Genomic DNA, 20,338 nt, shown 5'->3' with positions numbered 1-20,338 from the left:
AATCACAGAGAAAAAAATGTGTCCACAACCACCGTGTTGAAGCCCTGGACTGACACACTGCCATGTTGAAGCCCGAGGCTAGGAAGGCATAGAAATCAAGGGTCGTGTTCTCAAACTCCCACCACCTTAGACGCATACAAAGAAGTAGTGATAATTTCCATGGAACTGGGACACTGTTAGATCCTTAGCAACTTTTCATAAAGAATGGCCTTAACTCAGCCCACCTTAGACTGAGTCATTAACACAATATTATTCCAGCCCTGCGCAAGATCGAGCGATACCTAGAAACTGACGTTTGAGATAGACAGTGCATTGTAAAACCTTCACAGATAATTCATCACCAAATTCAAGCACTAGGCAAGCACTGGGGGAAATGACGTCACATCATCACTGTCCTTCCCCATATCTCACAGCATAATGGGAAATAAAGACAATAAAATGGACCCAGCACAGTTTGGAAGCAGGAAGCACCTCGGGAAAATGTGCGCTGGCCGATTATGTGTAACCGTGAATTCTTATCATCTCAGTGATTGCAGCTTATTGTGTTCTGGTTCAAGTTAATTACTGTATTATTTGTACTATATCAAGACGTCTAGCAGTAAATTCACACGTATGTGTTACGTGAGATCGCACAGAAAGCTACAGCTAGATTAACATAAAGGTCAAAGACTGACTCGTCTTTCACCTTATATCTGTCCCATGTAGCTACTTCAAGAGTGACAGTCCCCACTGCTGGTGGAATCTGGACATGGTATGCTGTGCTACACACTAATCATGGATCGTTAGAGCGCTCACACTTTCCGGAGAGGGCTTTTCTGAGCAGTTGACACCGATAGCTCACACACACAATCACAATGCTGTCTTCAAGCTGCAGCTTACCCACGCTCTGTCTACTCAGACACACCTAAGATCAGTGTGAACAGAACATAAGGGGAACAGCACCCTGCCGTTGCTTCCTACCTCTCAAGTGAAATCCTTTTAAAGGAGAGTTCTTGCAAGTAATCTTATTACCAAGTGCCACAAATTACTTTACGGAAGTCATTAAAGGCTAATTCTATAAACTTGAAACATGGAAATTTTAGACCTGAGAGATTCGGGACATTATGTTTACTACACCATTAATTGGAAAATACGTAAACACAAACTATATTATCTATAAAAGCTGACAAAATTCTCGCTTGGCCCAGCCCAACCATTGCTGAAATCTGGGTAAGAAACCAAATGAGAAAGAGGGGTTTTGTGCTACGGGTATGAGACAGGCACGGAGAGCAAGGGTTCATGGTGCTCTTTCTAAAACAGACAAGCTGTTCGCTGAAAAAAGCAGGGAGTGACCCACGGTCTCTAGACCAAAGCCACCACACAAGTGATGGTGGGCAGTGCGTGGGCACAGTGGCCATTTATCTGAGTGGGAAGTAATTCACAGTTAACAGGGAGCAGCACAGAAGGAGCATGTTTAGAAGCACTGATTGTCTGGTGTCTCCTCAATCTCCCCAACAAGCACTCATGATCCCTATATAACAACTGCAGTCCTAGCAGCGCACATCTGTCCCACCTCTGGGAGTGAGGCTTCTAGGTGGCTAAAAAGATTCTGCACAGAAGGCAGTGGTCTTATTAATTAAATACACAAAAATGTCTAAAAGCTCATGCTTTTAAAGGCTGCCAAGCAAGCGCACACATTAATAACCCCATTCAACTTCCTTCAGAGGACAGAGCCAAGCAAAATCTGAAAACACTTTTGTATCAAAATGGGGATAAAAGAAACAATTGCCCTTAAGATGATTACAGATGGGTGTGTGTGTGTGTGTGTGTGTGTGTGTGTGTGTGTGTGAGAGAGAGAGAGAGAGAGAGAGAGAGAGAGAGAGAGAGAGAATGAGATATAGCATGCACATAGAGGTCAGAGGTCATCTTGTGGGCGTTGGTTCTTCTCTTTCAGGACATCGGACCTTGGTGGCAAAGGTCTTTACCAGTGCAGCCATCTTGCCAACCCTCCAGCTCCCACTGACAGTCCTTCCAGATTTGTAGTGTGTGATGTTTCTTACGTGATGGAGGAGAGAGGGCAGCCACTTAGGGTGGATCAGAATGGAGGACTCACAACCCTTCATTACCTTAGGTGTGGAGGTGTGATCTCTACTCGGGGACTAGGGACTTCTGCCTAGCCCACCAGATGTAGTATTACTCCTAAAGGGTACTATGATGGGATAAAGAATGTCACCTTCCTATAAGGCTATAAACTTTAGGTAGTTTCCACGGTGAAAATATTTCACCTTTATAAACACTGAAGGGAGGCACACAGCCTGCTGGCCAGCAGTCTATGACAGAAATCAGTCCACTAAGGCATGCCTCACACCCAGAACCTCTCCTAAACCAGAGTTATCTAATTCCCCTTGTACTCAACACAGATGGATAAATTATTCATCTTTGCTCTTTACTAACAACATGAATATTACTATTAAAACTCTTTCTGGAAATTCTAATTTTACTTTTCAAAATACGCGACATCACAGTAGGTGTTTGGGGATTATTTAACCAATATTTTAAGAAATTAGTTTGCAAATTTCCTGGTGTCTCTAGTGCTATCATAGTTTGCATTTTATTTATTCAATATTCAAATACTGCCTGGCTTAGATAATGCCTACACCTGGACCAGACTTAAGTTATTATAGTGTAATTATGTGTTCTGGTCTATGTCTTTGATTTCAACTTGAATTAGAAATTCTCCGATCTATGAAATGTTATTTCCATTTTGAAAATAGAATTGCTAGTTAATATTGACTTGTACCAGAGACACTTGTGTGGAAAAAATGAATCACAAAGGAGGCAGCAAGAGTAGCCAGAATGAACAGGAAGCAGGGTCTAAGTGTTTTTTGTTTGATATCATTCTGCCATGGTATAGAGAGGTAAGGGTGCAGACTAAGATGGGATGCTATCTATTAACACGGTAGTTTCTTTGATCTTCACTGAGATCAGTGTGAAATCAACAGTTCAGTGCAGTGATGCCGACTATGATGATGAAAGGATCTGGTGGACTGCTAATGACGTAAAACCACTTGCATAACTGCTTGATAAAGAAAAGTGTGAATACCGGGAAGGGGTGGCGCACGCCTTTAATCCCAGCACCTGGGAGGCAGAGGCAGGTGGACCTCCACCTCTGTGAGTTCAAGGCCAGCCTGGTCTAAGTGGTGAATTCCAGGACAGCCAGGTAGACACAAGGGAGACCTTGTCTCAAACATATAAGTAAGTAAATTGCAAAAAAGGGAAAAGGGGGGTGAGCATCTATATGACTTAATACATCTTGTTCTTGAAAATACACCCGAGTTAGGGCTCTGCAAGCAGAGGCTCGGAGCACCAAAGCAGGAGACACGGACATGGACTCTGGTGTTCAGTCCACAGAGTGAGGACACTCTGCAGCACAACTGAATTGCAAAAGTAGAGAAGCATAGAAGAAAAACGATACACAGAAGGAAAAGCAACAGCAGAAAAAGAACCTTATTCTTTAAACTTTAATCCAATGACTAGGTAAACCTAAGGGCCAAGAAATCAAATATATAGTTTAAAAACTGGCATTAACTAAAGAGGTATCAATCTTTTGTCAATTTTTTTTTTTTTGGAATCTTCTTTTGACTGATAGTGAATCAGAAGATTTAGAATAACAAGGTTTTAGGCAGTGTAGCTGAATTGATTTTTTTTTTTTTTTACCGTACATAAATTTTGTCTTTTTAAGGAAACAAAGTAAAAATAAATGGCAGTTTTTTCAGTTCTAATCTGGAGGAAGGGGGCAGGGAAATCTGTACTTAAGTCTACATCACATGGGGTGAATGTTGGGCTCTGTACTGACGAGTCATGTGGAAATTAGTGACCACTAAGTTTCAGTCCTGCTCTCAAGCAGTTCACTGTGTACCGAGAAAAACCACCACAGGATTTTATCCATGACATTAGGGTGAGGGAGAGCTACTTTGTGGATTAATGTCAAGCAGGATTATATCTGAAAGCTCATAACGAAAATAGGCCCAGTCCTCCAGAACTTTTTGGTTTCATTCTTAGAAATTATGACTGGCTTTTCACGCAATGCAAATTACTCCACTTGATTTGTTTTTTAAATTTTCAAAAAATATACTGAAAAATAATTCCACAAAAGACTAAGGCCCAACAGAAACTGAACTAAGATCTGCTCTTCTGCTGCTTTAACAGGGAAAGAGAAAACACTAAAGTGAAGGGCTGTCTGGTCCCGCCTCATCAGCAGCACACTCTCTGGGACACTTGTGACCACAGCCCTCATGTGCGCACCACACAGCTTCTGCAGCCTCAGGTGCACCGAGCTCCTGGCGCTCCTGGCACACAGTTTCACAGAACACTGTTCTTAAGTGGGCGTTCCTGAAGTGTTGGGCCAGAGTGAAGGGCAACAGCCGCTGGTTACTCAAGTTCATGATATGACCGATAGCAAAACTTCCCAGAGGAAACATCAGGTCTGAAATGCGAAGAACGCAGCACATAAGGCATTGTATGATTTTCCTCAAAACACCCAGGCTGTGTGATGTTATCACCTGTACGACCCTGTGCACAGGCCTGTAGACTAACTAGGGATGAACAGCGTCTCCTTTGCACGGCTGATACTACAAAGTATCTGACTGAACCCACGGTACAGGTCTGCTACTTGCTGTCATTATTTTTTTAGGGTACACACAAACAAATGACATCTATGTTTGTGTCTCTTTAGTCCTTAGAATCACAGGGTTTTAAACCCTGAACGGACTGTGTGCCCAAGGTATGTAATAAACTGTGGATTATTAGCTTATACTGTGTGAATATATGTCACTGTGATTGGATTAATAAAGAGGCTGACTGGCCAATGGCTGAACAGAATAAGGTTAGGCAGGAGAGTCAAACTGAGAATGCTGGGAGGAAGAAGAGTGGAGTCATAGAGTCACCAGCAGATGCAGAGGGAAACAAAATGGGCATGCCATACTGAGAAAAGGTACCAAGCCTTGAGAAAACCTAAGGTCATGCTCAACCTCCTTAGCGATAAGGGAAATGCAAATTAAAACAACTTTGAGATACCATCTTACACCTGTCAGAATGGCTAAAATCAAAAACACCAATGATAGCCTTTGCTGGAGAGGTTGTGGAGAAAGAGGCACACTCATTCATTGCTGGTGGGAATGCAAACTTGTGCAACCACTTTGGAAATCAGTGTGGCGATTTCTCAGGAAATTTGGGATCAACCTACCCCAAGATCCAGTAATACCACTATTGGGAATATACCCAAGAGATGCCACATCAAATGACAAAAGTATCTGTTCAACTATGTTCATAGCAGCATTGTTTGTAATAGCCAAAACCTGGAAACAACCTAGATGCCCTTCAATGGAGGAATGGATGAAGAAAGTGTGGAATATATACATATTAGAGTACTACTCAGCAGTAAAAAACAATGACTTCTCGAATTTTGCGTGCAAATGGATGGAAATAGAAAACACTATCCTGAGTGAGGTATCCCAGACCCAAAAAGAGGAACATGGGATGTACTCACTCATAATCGGTTTCTAGCCATAAATAAAAGACATTAAGCATATAATGTGTGATCCTATAGAAGTTAAATAAGAAAGTGAACCCAAAGAAAATCATATAGTCATCCGCATGGAGAGGGGGAAGTAGACAAGATTGCAGGGCAAAAACTGGGAACTTGCGGGTGAGGTGGCATGGGGCAAAGGGGAAATGGGATGAGAAATATGAGAAGGGGAGGATGGGAGGAGCTCGGGGGATTGGGATGGTTGGGATATAGGAAGGATGGATACGGGAGCAGCGAAGTATATATCCTATCTAAGGGAGCCATCTTAGGGTTGGCAAGAGACTTGACTCTAGAGGGGTTCGCAGGTGTCCAGGAATATGTCCCCAGCTGGTACCTTGGGCAACTAAGGAGAGGGAACCTGAAATGACCCTATCCTATACTGATGAATATCTTGCATATCACCTTAGAACCTTCATCTGGCGATGGATCAAGGTAGAGACAGATTCTCAATTTGGAGCAACGGTCTGAGCTCTTAAGGTCCAAATGAGGAGCAGAAGGAGGGAGAACAAGAGCAAAAAATCAGGACCACGAGGGATGCACCCACCCACTGTGACAGTGGAACTGATTTATTAGGAGCCCACCAAGGCCAGCTGGTCTGGGACTGAATAAGCATGGGTTGATTCCGGACTCTCTGAGCATGGCGGTCAATGAAGACTGATGAGAAGCCAAGGACAATGGCACTAGGTTTCAATCCTAATACATGAACTGGCTTTGTGGGAGCTTAGCCTGTTTAGAAGCTCACCTTCCTGGACGTAGATAGAAGACCTTCGTCTTCCCGCAGGGCAGAGAATTTGGACTGCTCTTCAGTATCGAGAGGGAGGGGGAATGGTGTGGGGGGAGGAGAAGAGGAGTGGGGATAGGGGGAGGGGAGTGGGGGGAGGGGGCAATATTTGGGAGGAGGGGAGGGAAATGGGAAACGGGGAGCAGGTGGAAATTTTAATTAAAAAAGAATAAAAAATAAATAAAAGAAAAAAAAAGAATAGATAAGAAACTTGGGTTAATTTAAATTTAAGAGTTAGCTAGTAACAAGCCTGAGCTATTGGCCGAGCATTTGCAATTAATATAGGCCTCAGTGTGTTTATTTGGGAGCTGCTGGCAGGACAGAAACTTCCACCAACAATAAACAGCAGGCAGTGGTTACAGATATTCAAAGTTATCTTCCAAGTTCACACATTTAAGCTCCGTTTTTACTAAAGACAGGAAAAGGAAACAGCATATCAGATGTAACAACAACAAAAAGTTTGGAAGTCCATTTAATTTCTGTTTTTTTCCCCCCATGGGAAGCATCTGAACCTGAGCACCAAACAAGAGGTCTCTCATATGCTCTACACTGGGAGCCCAGCCTACAGTTTTACATATCTTGGTTTTGTTTGCTCTTCCTTTAGCCTCTATGTGTTAATGATGCAAAATCCCTCTACTAGTCTTTGCTAGAAAGTAAAACACATCTCAGAAACAGAGCAGGACCCATAACAACTTCAGAAGGTCTGTGGCACACACAGAGCAAATACTCAGTAGTTTGTTGCGCATACCTGACATCCTCGCTTCCAGGAATGAAGCTCTCTTTGTACATGCAACTATTTGCTTCGGCTTTCACTATTATAAGTGGCCCCGAATCCAAAAAGACTGAAACAACCATTTTTTTTTAATATAGTTCTCCATCTATTAAGCACCTTTGAGGCTATCAAGTGGCAGACATGACTTGAACCAATCAAAAACAATTTTCTTTGAGCTGCATCAGACATGAGCTGAAGATCTGTTATAAAACTGGGATTACAACATGAAAAATCACACTGCCTTTAAAAAGACATAAACTTCTACAAGAAAAGTTTAGAGAGGAAATTAAGATGGATGAGAAGACTCATTTAAAAAGAGAAAGAATGGAAAAAGACTACCACTGTAAACTATAATTTATCACTGAGGAAAATGCTGGGAGACAAACATATGAAGTTCAGTTCAAAGCACAGCTCTGGTCACTACAGACGTCAGCCACAAACGGCAACACAAATGACTCCACTGAGGTCAGATTGAAGCCTGCCTGGAACATCCTCAAGTTCTCTTTGACTCATCTAGGCCTTTGAACTGCCCTGCAATATGTGACTATTATAACCATATGTACTCATTCAGACATATGCCAGTCATTCAAGAAGGTTAAAACAACAACAACAACAACGAGCCCCATAAAATGCCTTTCCACACTAATTAGAATCTTCATTTAATAATAAAAACATTTGGAAAAAAAATATAGACTTCCCTACCTTAAACACGTCAAGCTGCTGGTTAATTGTCTCAGTTTCTGTCCCCACGGGCCCTTGCGATTCTTCGTGGTCCTCAGCCTTCTGGAGCAGAGCCAAGAACTCTTGCAGTTTGTGGTAGAACTCTTCAAGCCGCTCAGCCGCACCTTCCACCTGCTCTTCCCTGGCTTTCGCTCGGTCTAGCAACTTGTTGCACTGTTTGCTCAAGGCTTCTAAGTCCCTTTTGATTCCAACAAGGTCGGGAGAGGTTTCTTCTGTGGCTAGCATCATCTTGCAGGTTTTATTTGCGTTGTCGTTGCTTGCTATGAGGGCTTCCAGCTTCTTCAGAAAGGCCTGTATAGATGCCTTCTGCTTTTGTAGCGTTTCTGCATCTCTGCCCACTGGAGCCATGCTATCCAGCTCATCATCAAACTCTGTAAACTGAGAAAACATCTCTCGGATGGTGTTCTGGAAGTGTCCAATACCCTGCAGCTTGGTTTCGAGGAAAGAACACTTTTCATCAACTTGCTGGCTCAGGTTTTTATGCTCTTCAGCTAATGTTTCTGCTTGCAACAAAACATCAGAGGTTCCCTTTGGTTCTGCGGCTTCCATCACCAGATCCTGGGCGAGCCTTTTTGCCAAGTCTACCTGATGCTTGAGGGTCTGGAGTGACTTCTGCTGAGCCTGTAGCATGGTCAGGTGCTTGTTGCTGTATGCCTGGGGTCCTAGGGAGTGATGGGCATCCAGCTGTTCTTTCGCCCCTAGGAGCTGCCTTTCAGCTTCTTTGGAGGCTTCCTGGAAGTCTTTAAACTTCTGCGCCATGTTCTCTAGGGAGACTTTCTTACTTTGAAGCTGTTCGGTGACCCTGTCTACCTTCTGGATCAATGCCTTATTTTCATCCGTAACCACCTCTTTATCCACCTCACAGACACTGAGTAGGCTATTGGCTGCGTTGTTTAGTAATTCCACCATTCCGAAGTGGTGGTCCATTTCCTTCTGCAGGGACTTTAGCTCGGCAATGGAATTCTCTGTCTCAGTGGGATCCAAGCAGAACTTCACTTTGTCCAGACTCTGCTGACATCTGTCTACCCACGGCTGCAGAGTTTCCACCTGCTCTCTGTACTTGAGGGCTTTCTCTAGCGCGTCTTTCAGTTTCTCTTCCCTTGCGCTCACCTGCTTTCTGAATCGGTCCCAGTCGGTTTTCATCGTGTTGAGCTGTAACTGTAAGGCTGCCTTCTCCGCCCCCTGTGTTTTTAATAACAGGTTTTCACCTTCTGCAATGGTTTTCTCGTAAATGTTAGACTGTTCAGTGAAAGTTTTGCTGAAGTCTTTCTGAGCTTTAAGCAATGACTCCAAGATATCGAATTTGGCTGATACTGGGGGAGAGTTTCTTTGTTCCTCCTTCTTGGTGTCCAGCCAAGCCTGAAAATCCTTAGACATTTGCTGAAATTGGTGAGAGCTTGCACAGGCTGACTGAAGATGCTGAACATGATTCTCTAAAGGGAAAGCACAAATGTGTTATTTTACATGAAGATCTTAGCACTATCTCTAAAAAGCCAACAGAAACCTCCAAGTGATGGCTCACAGTTATCCTAGAGCAAACTTGTAGCATTGACTCGAGGAACTGGAAGTGAATTTGAGCTATTGATAGAGGGAAAAACGAGAGACAAATATAACAGGCAGCAGCTGGGGCAAGAAAGCAGCTATTAGGCAAAACCAAAAGTCACGGGAATAGGTAAAAATGAAGGTGTAAGGTGTGGGCATGACATACTGGTCTTGTTCCCAGAATGCCTTCTCCATGCCAGCATGACAAGCTGACAATGGCACAGTTCTGGATTGCCTTAATCACTCACTTCTTTCTTAAAATCTTATTTAAAACACCCCTTTCCCCATAAATATATTTGGATTATATTTCCCGTTTCCCTAACTCCTTCCAGACCCTCCCCACATACCCACACAACTTCAAGTTCTTCTTACTCTCTCTAAAATAATAATAGTAATAATAATCAAAACAAGCAAAACACAAAAAAAGAAATTCAGTAAGACCAAAAAAACTGACACACATGCACACGTAGACACACACATGCACACGTAGACACACACATGCACACGTAGACACACACATGCACACGTAGACACACACATGCACACGTAGACACACACATGCACACGTAGACACACACATGCACACGTAGACACACACATGCACAGACATACTCACACACATGCACATAAATCCATGGAATCTGTTTTTTGTGGACCAACTACATCTGGGCATGGGTCCTGCCATGGAATGTGGTTGATTTACCCAGTGACACTCCACAGTAGAAACTATATCAGTTTCTTGGTTAGTTGAGGACTGTGTGTCCACTTCCCCTCCTCAGGGGAATTTTGTTGAATTTTGTCTGGTTTGAACCTGTGCAGGTACTGTGTGTGCTGTCAATAAACCTTTTCATATCAAATACAAGACCCCCCCCCAATTTCTCAGACTTTTCCGTATTCTCGGGGCTTAAATTATTTGCCAGGTGATTCCAGTTCTGAGATGAAGCTCAGGACCCCCGCACACGCAGATCTTGGATACTATCCTATGCTGTCTCTGTGTAAAAGAAGCCTGAAATTGCTGCTCTAATCAACATAAAAAACTGAACCAATGAAAATACAGATCACATATGGCTAGAGGCAAGGCCTAGACGTTCGTGGAACAGAACAGACAGTGAAGCATGTCCTTCTTTGGCAGGACCCTTCATGCACCCGTTGTACCTAGTTTGTCACAGAACTGTTGCTGCAGGTGAGCGAGGAAAACAGAAACCCACACATTTCTCTAGAAAAGCTTTCTGTGACAGACTCACACAAAGTAATAACAGATGGGAAAAAGACACAAAGCCTTTCAAACAACTAACTATTCACCTGCTTTTCTGCTGAAATAAGACAAAGTAACACAGCAAAGGAGTCTATGTATTTAGAAGGCCAACTTGGACTACTCAGAGTTAAAGCATCAGCATCATCTGGAATGTGTGCAGAACATCTCTGATCTGTGCAGAACTTCCTCAGAACTCTCTGTCCACCTGTGCCCGGAGGAGCAGGGTCCTTTCCTAGTCACGAATTATCACCAAACGCTTGCAACAGCAGCACAGGCTCACAATTTCTTACCAGGAAATAGGTATATGCAAAGGGAGACCAACCTGTCTTTTGTTCGATATCCTTGAACGATTTTACAACGCCCTCCAGTTGCCTACTCAGTTCTGCTTTCAAGTAGCTCTCTTTGACCAGCGCTGACAGGTCCTCGCAGAGTGCCTGCGCTGCCCTGATGTGTGGGCTTTGCTGTTCGATTTCCTGCTTCAGCTTCTGGGCCGCTTCCAGCTGCTGGTTCACAGCGTCAGGCAGTGTGCCCGCCGTGAGGCTGCTGCTGAGCCGGTCATCCAGCTCACTCAGGGTACCCGAGAGGCTTCTCAGGAGGCCCTGATACTGCGTGCTTTTGACGATAGCCTGGTCGATCCAGTCACACCTGTCCTTCAGTTGACCCGTCAGGTTGTCCCACTTCTGGGTCACAGCTGCCAGTTGTTCGTTCACCATCCCATGTAAAGAAGGGTCTTCCCCGGGTCGGCTCAGGATGCCCTGGCCAGCTGCTGTGAGCTGTTCGTATTGATGTTTCCGAGTGTCGAATTCTTGAAGCAGAATCTAGAATAACCGAAGAAAATAAACAAAGGGTTGTATAATTAACTATAAAAAACATAAATTTAAGCATCCAAATGGATAGAAATGGTCCAAACCTCTCTAGTTTGCTTTTGAATTTTGTTTTAATGCTTGCCTAATTTTTGAGGACAGTGCAATTATCTGAAACTAAGGAGCCACGGTGCTTCCCAGGTAACACCCTGTGTGCAAGGAGGGTAAAAAGAATGATATAAACTGTAGCGTGAGCAGATGAACAAACGCTCAGTCACACGTTCCAGAAACACATGAGATGCTGCTACTGGGTTCATTCACATCACCAATATTTCCTGGTATTCTACACCGAAGAAAACGCAAGGGTAACTCTTAACTGCTTAGTATGCTCAAGTGTGCTTGGCTTATAAAAGTTTGGTTTTTTTTTTTTTTTTTTTAAAAAAACACCAAAACAGTGGACTTAAAAACATTTACAATCTTTATTCTAAGAGCTTTAAAGATAAAATCTTACTGCTCAGAATGTAGAGGCTCATCGTCACTGGCATTAGAAATGACCTCCAAAGCCTTCCTTGTGGTGTATCTAATCTTTTATTTTATATTTTATCTATTTTATATTTATTTATCTATCCTTTTCAGACCGTTAAGATGACAAGCAAGTATTTCTCCAGATAGTTCCTGTTTATCTTTCTGTCTTTGTTCTGTTTGTCTTATGAACAGAATGAACAAGAACACCCAGGACTTGGTGACACCTTTGGCTTAAAGGAGCTCCTCCTCCCTGCTCTGAGGACACTGCTCATACCTGCAGAAACAAACTGGAACCTGTGCTCTTCTGTCTGACTTAAATGTCAGATTTTCTTTCCTCTTTGGGCTTATCTGTGAATGACTAAGACTCTGAGGTTGACTACGAGTTCTGAGGTTCCCTCTGTCCCCTCGGTCTTTGTCCTTGTCCCCACTCTGCTCTGTCTTCTGATCAGGACCTTACTGCATGGGTTTTACAAGTTTCCATCGAAATGAACGAAGCCTGAACAGAGAATTTGTGAACAGTAAGAAGGGAACACCAGCATCACCATGACTTAGGCAATCACACTCACCCTTCAGGGTCTCCTGAGGGTTAGCGGGCTTGCAACAACTACAGCATGACCAAACAGTAGGCAGAGGATCTGCCCCCCATGCTGGCTCAGGGAAAATACCGTGGCTACCTCCCAGCTGTAGCTCTCTAAAGGTCTTGCTTTAGATAACACGTCCCACAGCAGGAAGATACACACCGGCCACACTAATGTATTTTCACTGAGCACATTTGTCTTGCTAAGTCAAGGGGCTGCATCCAGCTGGTTCTCAGATAGCACTCACCTGCACCTGCTGCTTCTGTGTGTTCAACATATTCGGGTCAATGGATAAGGGTCCAAGAACACTGACCATCAGTTCTTTCTCCAAAAGCCACTGCTTTAGCTGTGCCTCTGTGGTCTGGAACTGGGTTAGATTATTGGAGGATTCTTCCAGCTTCTGTTGCCTATCAACTGTTATCTGGTTGAGCTCTTGCCACTTAGTATCTGCAAGAAAAAGGATGAGGCTGGTATTGGGTTTTTGTACGTTTAATATCCCCCCTGGAAAACGGTAATCGTGTGATTCAAAATGATATCATTGCTTTTTTGCCCCCTTTGCTGTTAGGATCTAGACTCAGAGCCTTAAGATTAGGCAAGTACACCACCAGTAAGCGACCATCTATCCTCGTTCACGCCTTATAACTCTTTCCTGTTAGCTGTAACTTAAAAGAATTATGTGAAACACCACAGGTGTTACCCATTAGAACACGAGGCTGCCATTCTAAGAAACGGCCACGAGGGGATGAAGTCTGGAGAAATCAGCCATAACCATCTGTAGCTTGTGCCTTGAGACTAAGGACTGACAGCCCCTGCTGGGAGCACACAGACCTCAACAGGGATGGGCTGGAGGGGATGTAGGGGAGCAAGCCATGGAGCCCCAAACTATAGACATCAAAACACCTCCTTTCTATGGGGGCTTTTTCTCTGAAGGCTTGCTTCTCTGTCATGCTGTTCATGGCAGTTCTAGGAATTCCTATAATGGTCCTCATCTCGTGGTCTTGCATGTTGTGGGGGTTATTCCCATCTGCTATGATATACAGTCTCCCTAATCTCCCTCCCTCCTCAAGGCCTCCATGGTCCTGAGGCTCTCCCTTCCTAATGCTGCTCATTCTAAATGATAACGGGTCTCAGCTTCCTTCCCCACACACCAACCGCGCCTGCGCTTTTATTCTTTGTCATAACGTTATGAATTTAGTAATTGTGTATTAACCCCAATAGAAGTAAAACAAGCCCGAACCTATTTTAGAAGGCAGAAATATTAACGTTGTCCAAAACAATCAGGTTCCTGTGATCTCTCATTCCTTCGAAAAGTCCTATACAGTTGGGGGGGGGGGTGGGTGTTACTGGGTACTGAACCTAGGGGCTGTGTGAATGCTAGGCAAGTTCTCTGTTGCTGAGTCACACCACAACCCTGAATCTTTTTTTTTTTCGAAGTTTCTCAAATATTTCTAGGTAAATGGCTTCCAGATTTGAATATTTACCCTCAAGCTCTCTACTAGACTCCCTCAGTACCAACCAAGTGCTACAAAGGTAAGCACGAGATCTCAGAGTCCCGTGAAAGGGCAGTTTACCTCACGACCGCAGCGTGACACCGACTTCTACGAAGTTCACACTGGAGAGCTGGACAATGCAGTGGCAAAGGCACACCACACAGACAAACCCTCGGCATGATTTTGTGCCATACTGCATTCACAGCCATCACAGGAACCGGTAGTGATGTCCCTCTAAAAACTGACCTTTGCCCCTGTTTTCAGATTTATTTCAAAGGCCACCCTCTCTTCCTTTTCACGGAGATGCAGTAGTTCGTAATGATTTTTAAAGGCATCTTATTTTAATTACCTGTCTGTTTGTCTGTCTGTGCATGCATGTAGTGGGGGTGATTTTGTAGGTGTAGGTGCCTTCAGGGTCCAGAAGTGCTGGATCCCCTGGAGCTGGAGTTACCGTGGTTGGAGCTGCCTGAAGTGGGCGCTAAGACCTGAACTCAGGTCCTCTGCAAGAGCAGTCTGTACTCTTAACCACTCACGCTCCACAATGACTTTCGACGGCCTTCTGACGGCTCTGCTATGCCATCAGAGCCCACGCACCTCGTGGTTATGCTCAGGGCCATGCTCTCCCACGGTCTACATCATCCTTGTCCCAGACCATAGTAATTCCCGAACTCGGCTGCCTACAGAACCACCTGCCGGGACTGTTAACACACAGGGGGTCTGGAGTGGGGGTTCTGCGAGTTCAATTTCTCCCTACTTCCCAGGCGGTGCAGAGGTGGACACGGATACAAAGCACACACTCTGAAACTACAGACATAGCTTAGTAGTCTTGTAACTCATATCTGGCTATTTCTCAGCGGTAAGCCATTTAATTCTAAAATAATAATTTCCCTCAAAAACAACCATTTTCAAACATATCACTTCCCTCCTCAAGTCCTTTAATCAATAACTTCTCATCATTTAGATGATAAAATCGGAAGACATCTGCCTGAACTCAGGGACCATCACAGCCTGACCTTGGAACACTCATCTTGTGTCTATATTGAGAGGATTCCTCTAATCTGGTCCTCACAATCTTAATGTTCTCCTCAAAGCAGCTCATGTTCACGTAAGCCATACCTGGGCCACTTCCCCGCATCATCTCCTATTTCTGTCCGTCATTTCCATACTACAGGACCATCCCCTCAGCCGGGAAGCCTTCTTGCTCTCCTGGTTTCCACAGAGCGCAACCTCTTGAGGTGCAGATTTGCTGTCAGAGCACCGAGGCTTGCCTTACACCCACTTTATTGCTTTTTAAAATGTGTTTGTGTGGGTACACATGTGCATATGTGTGTGGAAGCTGAAGGAGAACTGTCACTGCTGACCCTGGAGCCATGCGCCTTTGTTTTTTTCTATGAGACAGGGTCTCTCACTGGCCTGGTCCTTGCCTAGCAGACAAGGCTGCCCAGGTAGCCCCACAGAGCTATGCGTTTCTGCGTCCTCGGCACAGGGATTACAATCTTGTATTATTGTGTCTAGTGCTTTCACATGGGTTCTGGGGACCGAACCATCCCTTTGCTCGTGTGTGTAAGTACTTTATTGACTGAGCCGTTTCCAATGGTCCCAAGAGTTTTTTTTTTATTATTGGTCACTTGGCACAATATACTAAAGGAAAACTTCAATAGAACACAGTAGGTGATTTTTATTTAATGGCATCCTTCTGTATGGCAAGTTCTAATCCAATATAATCTGACTCGAGAGACTGATAAAGGAGACAGGATGCAGAAGTAGCCAAACTATCGAGAGGCATTTTAGGAAATGTACACTCCTCCCTCCCTCCTCTCTTCTAATGTGTGACAACACTCTGCTCAAGTAATGTTGACGTCCCAGGAGAGCCACTGACTTGGGGGACCATGACACAGCAGGAGTCTCGAGAGTCGAATCCTCTCTAACGCCGACATTAATTTACAACACTTTGTTTCTGAGCCCATGATGCCTAACACTGAAAGGAAGGTAGGAAATAAACCTAACAGAATGACTGAAAGTCAAGTCATCCCAAGAACGATCCACGGCGTACACTTCACACAGCACACAGTAAGGCTACTAGACAGACAGACCTTAGCTCACGGAAACCGCTAAACAACAGAGCAAAGTGGGAAAATCTGCTTTCTTAGTTTCCGCAGCTCGCACACACTGGAAAGGCCTTTGAAGGAAATTCTACTTCTGCGAGCAGTTTGTATAAAGGCAGGGTGGGAGGGAAGGGGAAGACATTGGCTTGAGAGAAAGGAGAGCTAAGGAGACAGGGCTGGAGGAGTCTAAGAAGCCTCCTCGCTGAGGAGAGGGGAGCCTCCCTTTTCCAGGTGAGTGAATGGAAGAAAAGATACTAAGGGATAACACCTATGAGCACAAAGCTAATAAAAAACAAATAAACACCAATAAACTCAGTGCACAGCATTTTATCATCAGCCAATCCACCTTTTCCGTAAAAACAGTTGAATGCCAATTCTCAGAACAATGGACTTAATTTTAATTACTCAAAAAACAGATTTTGAAACATTTAAAGATAATCCAAAAGCAACCGAGACTACTGTTGTTTTCTGAGATGCACTCTGATGCCTGTGAGCGGAGGCGCAAAGCTACACTTACCCATCTCCGTCAGCGTCTGTCTCCAGGCGGGGGCCTCGGGAGCCTCTGGGTTCTCCTTCAGTAGCTCAGTCAGTTTGTCTTTCAGCTCTTGCACTTTGTTCACGTTCTGCTTCAGTTCCGCCTCAAAGGACTAACAAGGAAAAAAAAAAAAGCAATTAAGTACACCGAAGTTTGCCGTCAACAGACAAGAAGTACAATTGTGCTGCATTTCCTACCCTCTGGTACGACCCAGAGAGGAAAACCCCCTACGTTAAATGCTGGAGTGGGTGAGGACCTGGATTATGGGACTGCTAATTCTCACTATTGCTTTGCCCATCTTCAACTGTGAGACACAGAGATCCCACACACAGAGGAACCCTCTAATTTGGAGGAATGGCGGACTGATACTGAAGAGAATTTTCTGATGTCAAACTACTACGAGGACATGCAGCTGCTCTCAGTGAGACTGGCTGACAGGCCTTGGGAAAGGCCTCCGGTACTTTGGACTCAACTTGGGAACAAACACACAATAGAAGTCAAATGCAGGTTTCTACTTTGCGTACATTTTTGCCATCATAGTGCCACCATAGAAAACTACCTTCCCAATTTTGACAGCTACAAAAATACTGTCCACTTACGAGGATGGTACCCCATTTTATAGTAGACAAAACAGGCCCTTAATATATTTAACCCTTACCTAAATCTTTCCCAAAAGTTAACTAGTTAATATCCTAGATTTAAATGAACGTAATGATGGCCAAGTCACATATACCCAACAGTTTGGCTCTTTTTACAATGTCAGAGGGCAGGAAAAAATGACTACCCAACTGCCCCAATCTACAGAAAGGCAGACTTTAAAACTCTCAAGTTATTTGTTGATGGATCTAAGTAGAAAACAGAACAGAGCACAGGAACACTTTGGCTGCTTCTGAATTTCCGTCCATTCTCTCCGATGTCTTCCTTCTGTGCACCAGTGTAAGGGTTACAGCTCCGAAGGGAAAGGTATCCTGGTAGTCGGAAGCCAAGGAATACCCGCGAGTGTCACACTCCAGGGAAGCCGAACAGAGTGTAACATTTCTCTGGAGCACCCCAGAGCAGAGTGTGACAGCCTGGCTGGGAACCCTCCACCTCTGGAGCAGAGCTATTACATCTGCATTAGGGAAACCTTTCCTGGAGCAAGGACTGTAACTTCGCTGGGGAAATGGTCCCCCACCTCTAACACTTGGGTTGGGCTACGTTTCCCTTCAGAGCTGTAGGTAATCCTCCCTTAGGAGTTGTACGTATGTTTGGCTTTCTTAGGATTCTCTTAGAATTTCACAGGACTTCTTAGGGCTGGATTTTTACAAGGTGGAGGTTTTCAGGGTGGAGACTGGTAGGATTTCAATTGGTTGATTTTCGTGCCCTGGGATTGGTTGGTTTCAATTCCTGATTTGCTGAGGGGCAGTGTGTGTTTCTTTGGCTCTGCTCTCTGGGCCAGAGATCTCTTTCACCGGTCCTTTTTACCCTACGTCCAGTCTACCTTATTCTGCTCGACTTGCGTCTTCACGGATTCAGTGTCTGTGGGCGTTGGCGTCTGGTGCCATTTGCTTGCAGTTTTGTTCATTTTCTGCAACCACTGCATCATCGCACTTGATTCTTCCTGAGCCTTTTGCAACTTGGAGAGCTTAGTGTTCAGTTCAGTTATCTTATCCTTGAGTAAGAGGCCAAGGTCTTCATAACCGTGGCTTATGTCTGTCATGTCCTTTTTAATAGATGTTAACCCTATGAGTGGGAAGAAAAATATACCGTTGCATGTTGAGGGCTTCTGGAGAAAAGTCATAGAATTAACTATATTATACAGTACTTCCTTCTACTTTGTCTCTATTAAGCTATAATAGACAACAGACATTTTAGGATCAAAAGATCAGGTCATACTGCTGCTTAGTGAAAAATGACTCAGGAACACTGCATAAGAGTAAAATGTCAGAGGTAGTGTGACAGAGTTCTAAGCTTAAATTCTATTTCTTGAGTACTAAACAATAAATCAGATCAAATGCTACCCCAAGTAGAAATGTATCTTAAATCAACAACAAGAAAATAAAACCAAGTACTAAAGCGAAACATTAAAGTTTGATCCATCACAGTTGGGCAGGGTTTACAGAATATTCTATCAATATAACCACGGAGACTGTGACCATTCTAATTCAAGTTTAAGATTTCAACATAAGTACGGCTCTCTCAGGATTTTCTCAGAAACAGAAAGCTCCACTGTGAAGCAGATAAGGTTCCTGTTCACCTTTATTTGCCAAGAACTCCTGAGTATTTGCATCCATTCCTTCACCATTTAATATCGCCCCACCTGCAAAAACAAAAACAGCGTTAGATTGTCGTAGTATTTCTACTCACCAACAATACATGGCATAAAGCAAACCATCATCGAGCGGCCATTTAAGAATTGTTTATTCCTAGAGCAGTGAGGCTGTGTCTTACTTTCTACTGTTAATAAATTAATCAATAGTTAATTCTTAAATAAATACTGTAGCTAAGTTGTCTTGTGCTAAAGTCATCTTAATGATAAAGCTACTGAAGTTTAGAAGGTCCCCAGCATGCATATATTAAATAAAGCAAAGTAACCGAGAAGAGAAAGTCTGCTCTACCTAATGAAAATAAAGATGAAACAAAAGCCTTTGCTGAGTCCACATATGCTGAAGAAGAGAGAATACAGGGGCGGTAGTGCCTGGGCCTGGGGTAGGACTCCTGAATTAAATGCCAACTCTACTAATTATTAGCTGTGTGCCCAGAAGAACTAATAAGTAAAGCTGATGTCTAACCTGTAAGAGTAGTTAACTTACAGATAGTTAACTTGTTGCCTATCAAACAGACCACAGATAGTTAACTTGTTGCCTATCAAACAGAAACTCCTTAGTGAGTCATAATAGCTATTCGTCTTTTATTATCAAAACCATCTGGTATTGGCATGTTTCCATACCACACTGTTAATAAAATCCAACTTTCTCGTGCTAGCATCCGCTGGCTGTCTATCAAAGCAGAGATATGCCCAAACAAGCACAACCAAGAGAAACTTTTAAATATCTGAATCTTGCATTGTTACACACACACACACACACACATTAAAAAAAAAGTCACATGCAAGGCATTTTACATGGAAGGGAAAGCATCCCAGAGTCTAATTCTTAAAGGCCAAACAAAGAAAACACAGCAGAGAATAGATTTGACTACAAATAAGGAGGCAGGGGAACTAAGATAAAGACAACAGGATTCCTTTTCTTAAGAAAAATCAACTTGGCATCTCAGGAAATCTGATTAGGGGCGAAAGGAGAGATCACTGCAGCATATATAATATGGGCATCCCTTTCAAAGGGATTAATAGAGTGGAATAAACGACTGGTTGAGGAAAGTGCAGCTGGAACATGGGTGTCACTCACAATAGGGACAGCTGGAGGCCTGGTCAGACTAGATAACCAGAGGGCACTCAAAGACACACAATAGAGATATGGGATCAGCCTTCTGTCTATTCAACTAGAAAGAAAACAAAAACTAACAAACAAAAACACACCTCAATAAAGTATGCCTTATCTAAACACTATACTCATATTAAAGTAGTTTGGGAATTGACATTTGTATGCGTTTGACTGAGAAAAGTGGGATCAGCTGGGACTTAGGCTGAGATGTGCGCTCGCGCTG

General features: G+C 43.7%; 1 protein-coding gene across 14 annotated transcripts in view; it reads right to left on the bottom strand.

The window, feature by feature from the left end:
* Dst (dystonin) overlaps nt 1-20,338 on the bottom strand; it is a 392,323-nt gene that overhangs the window by 75,040 nt on the left and 296,945 nt on the right. For all 14 annotated transcript variants that reach the window (XM_057751244.1, XM_057751246.1, XM_057751245.1 and 11 more), the window contains 6 exons: nt 18,930-18,992; nt 18,174-18,415; nt 16,676-16,805; nt 12,811-13,010; nt 10,980-11,475; nt 7,822-9,293 (listed from right to left, as the gene is read on the bottom strand). In XM_057751244.1, the coding sequence (XP_057607227.1) occupies nt 7,822-9,293; nt 10,980-11,475; nt 12,811-13,010; nt 16,676-16,805; nt 18,174-18,415; nt 18,930-18,992 (2,603 nt within the window). The remainder of the gene's footprint in view (nt 1-7,821; nt 9,294-10,979; nt 11,476-12,810; nt 13,011-16,675; nt 16,806-18,173; nt 18,416-18,929; nt 18,993-20,338) is intronic.

Source organism: Chionomys nivalis, chromosome 19 (assembly GCF_950005125.1).
Source record: "Chionomys nivalis chromosome 19, mChiNiv1.1, whole genome shotgun sequence".
NCBI classification, from domain to species: Eukaryota; Metazoa; Chordata; class Mammalia; order Rodentia; family Cricetidae; genus Chionomys; species Chionomys nivalis.
The sequence above is the reverse complement of the archived record's forward strand: the minus strand, read 5'-3'. Positions and strand labels throughout refer to the sequence as shown.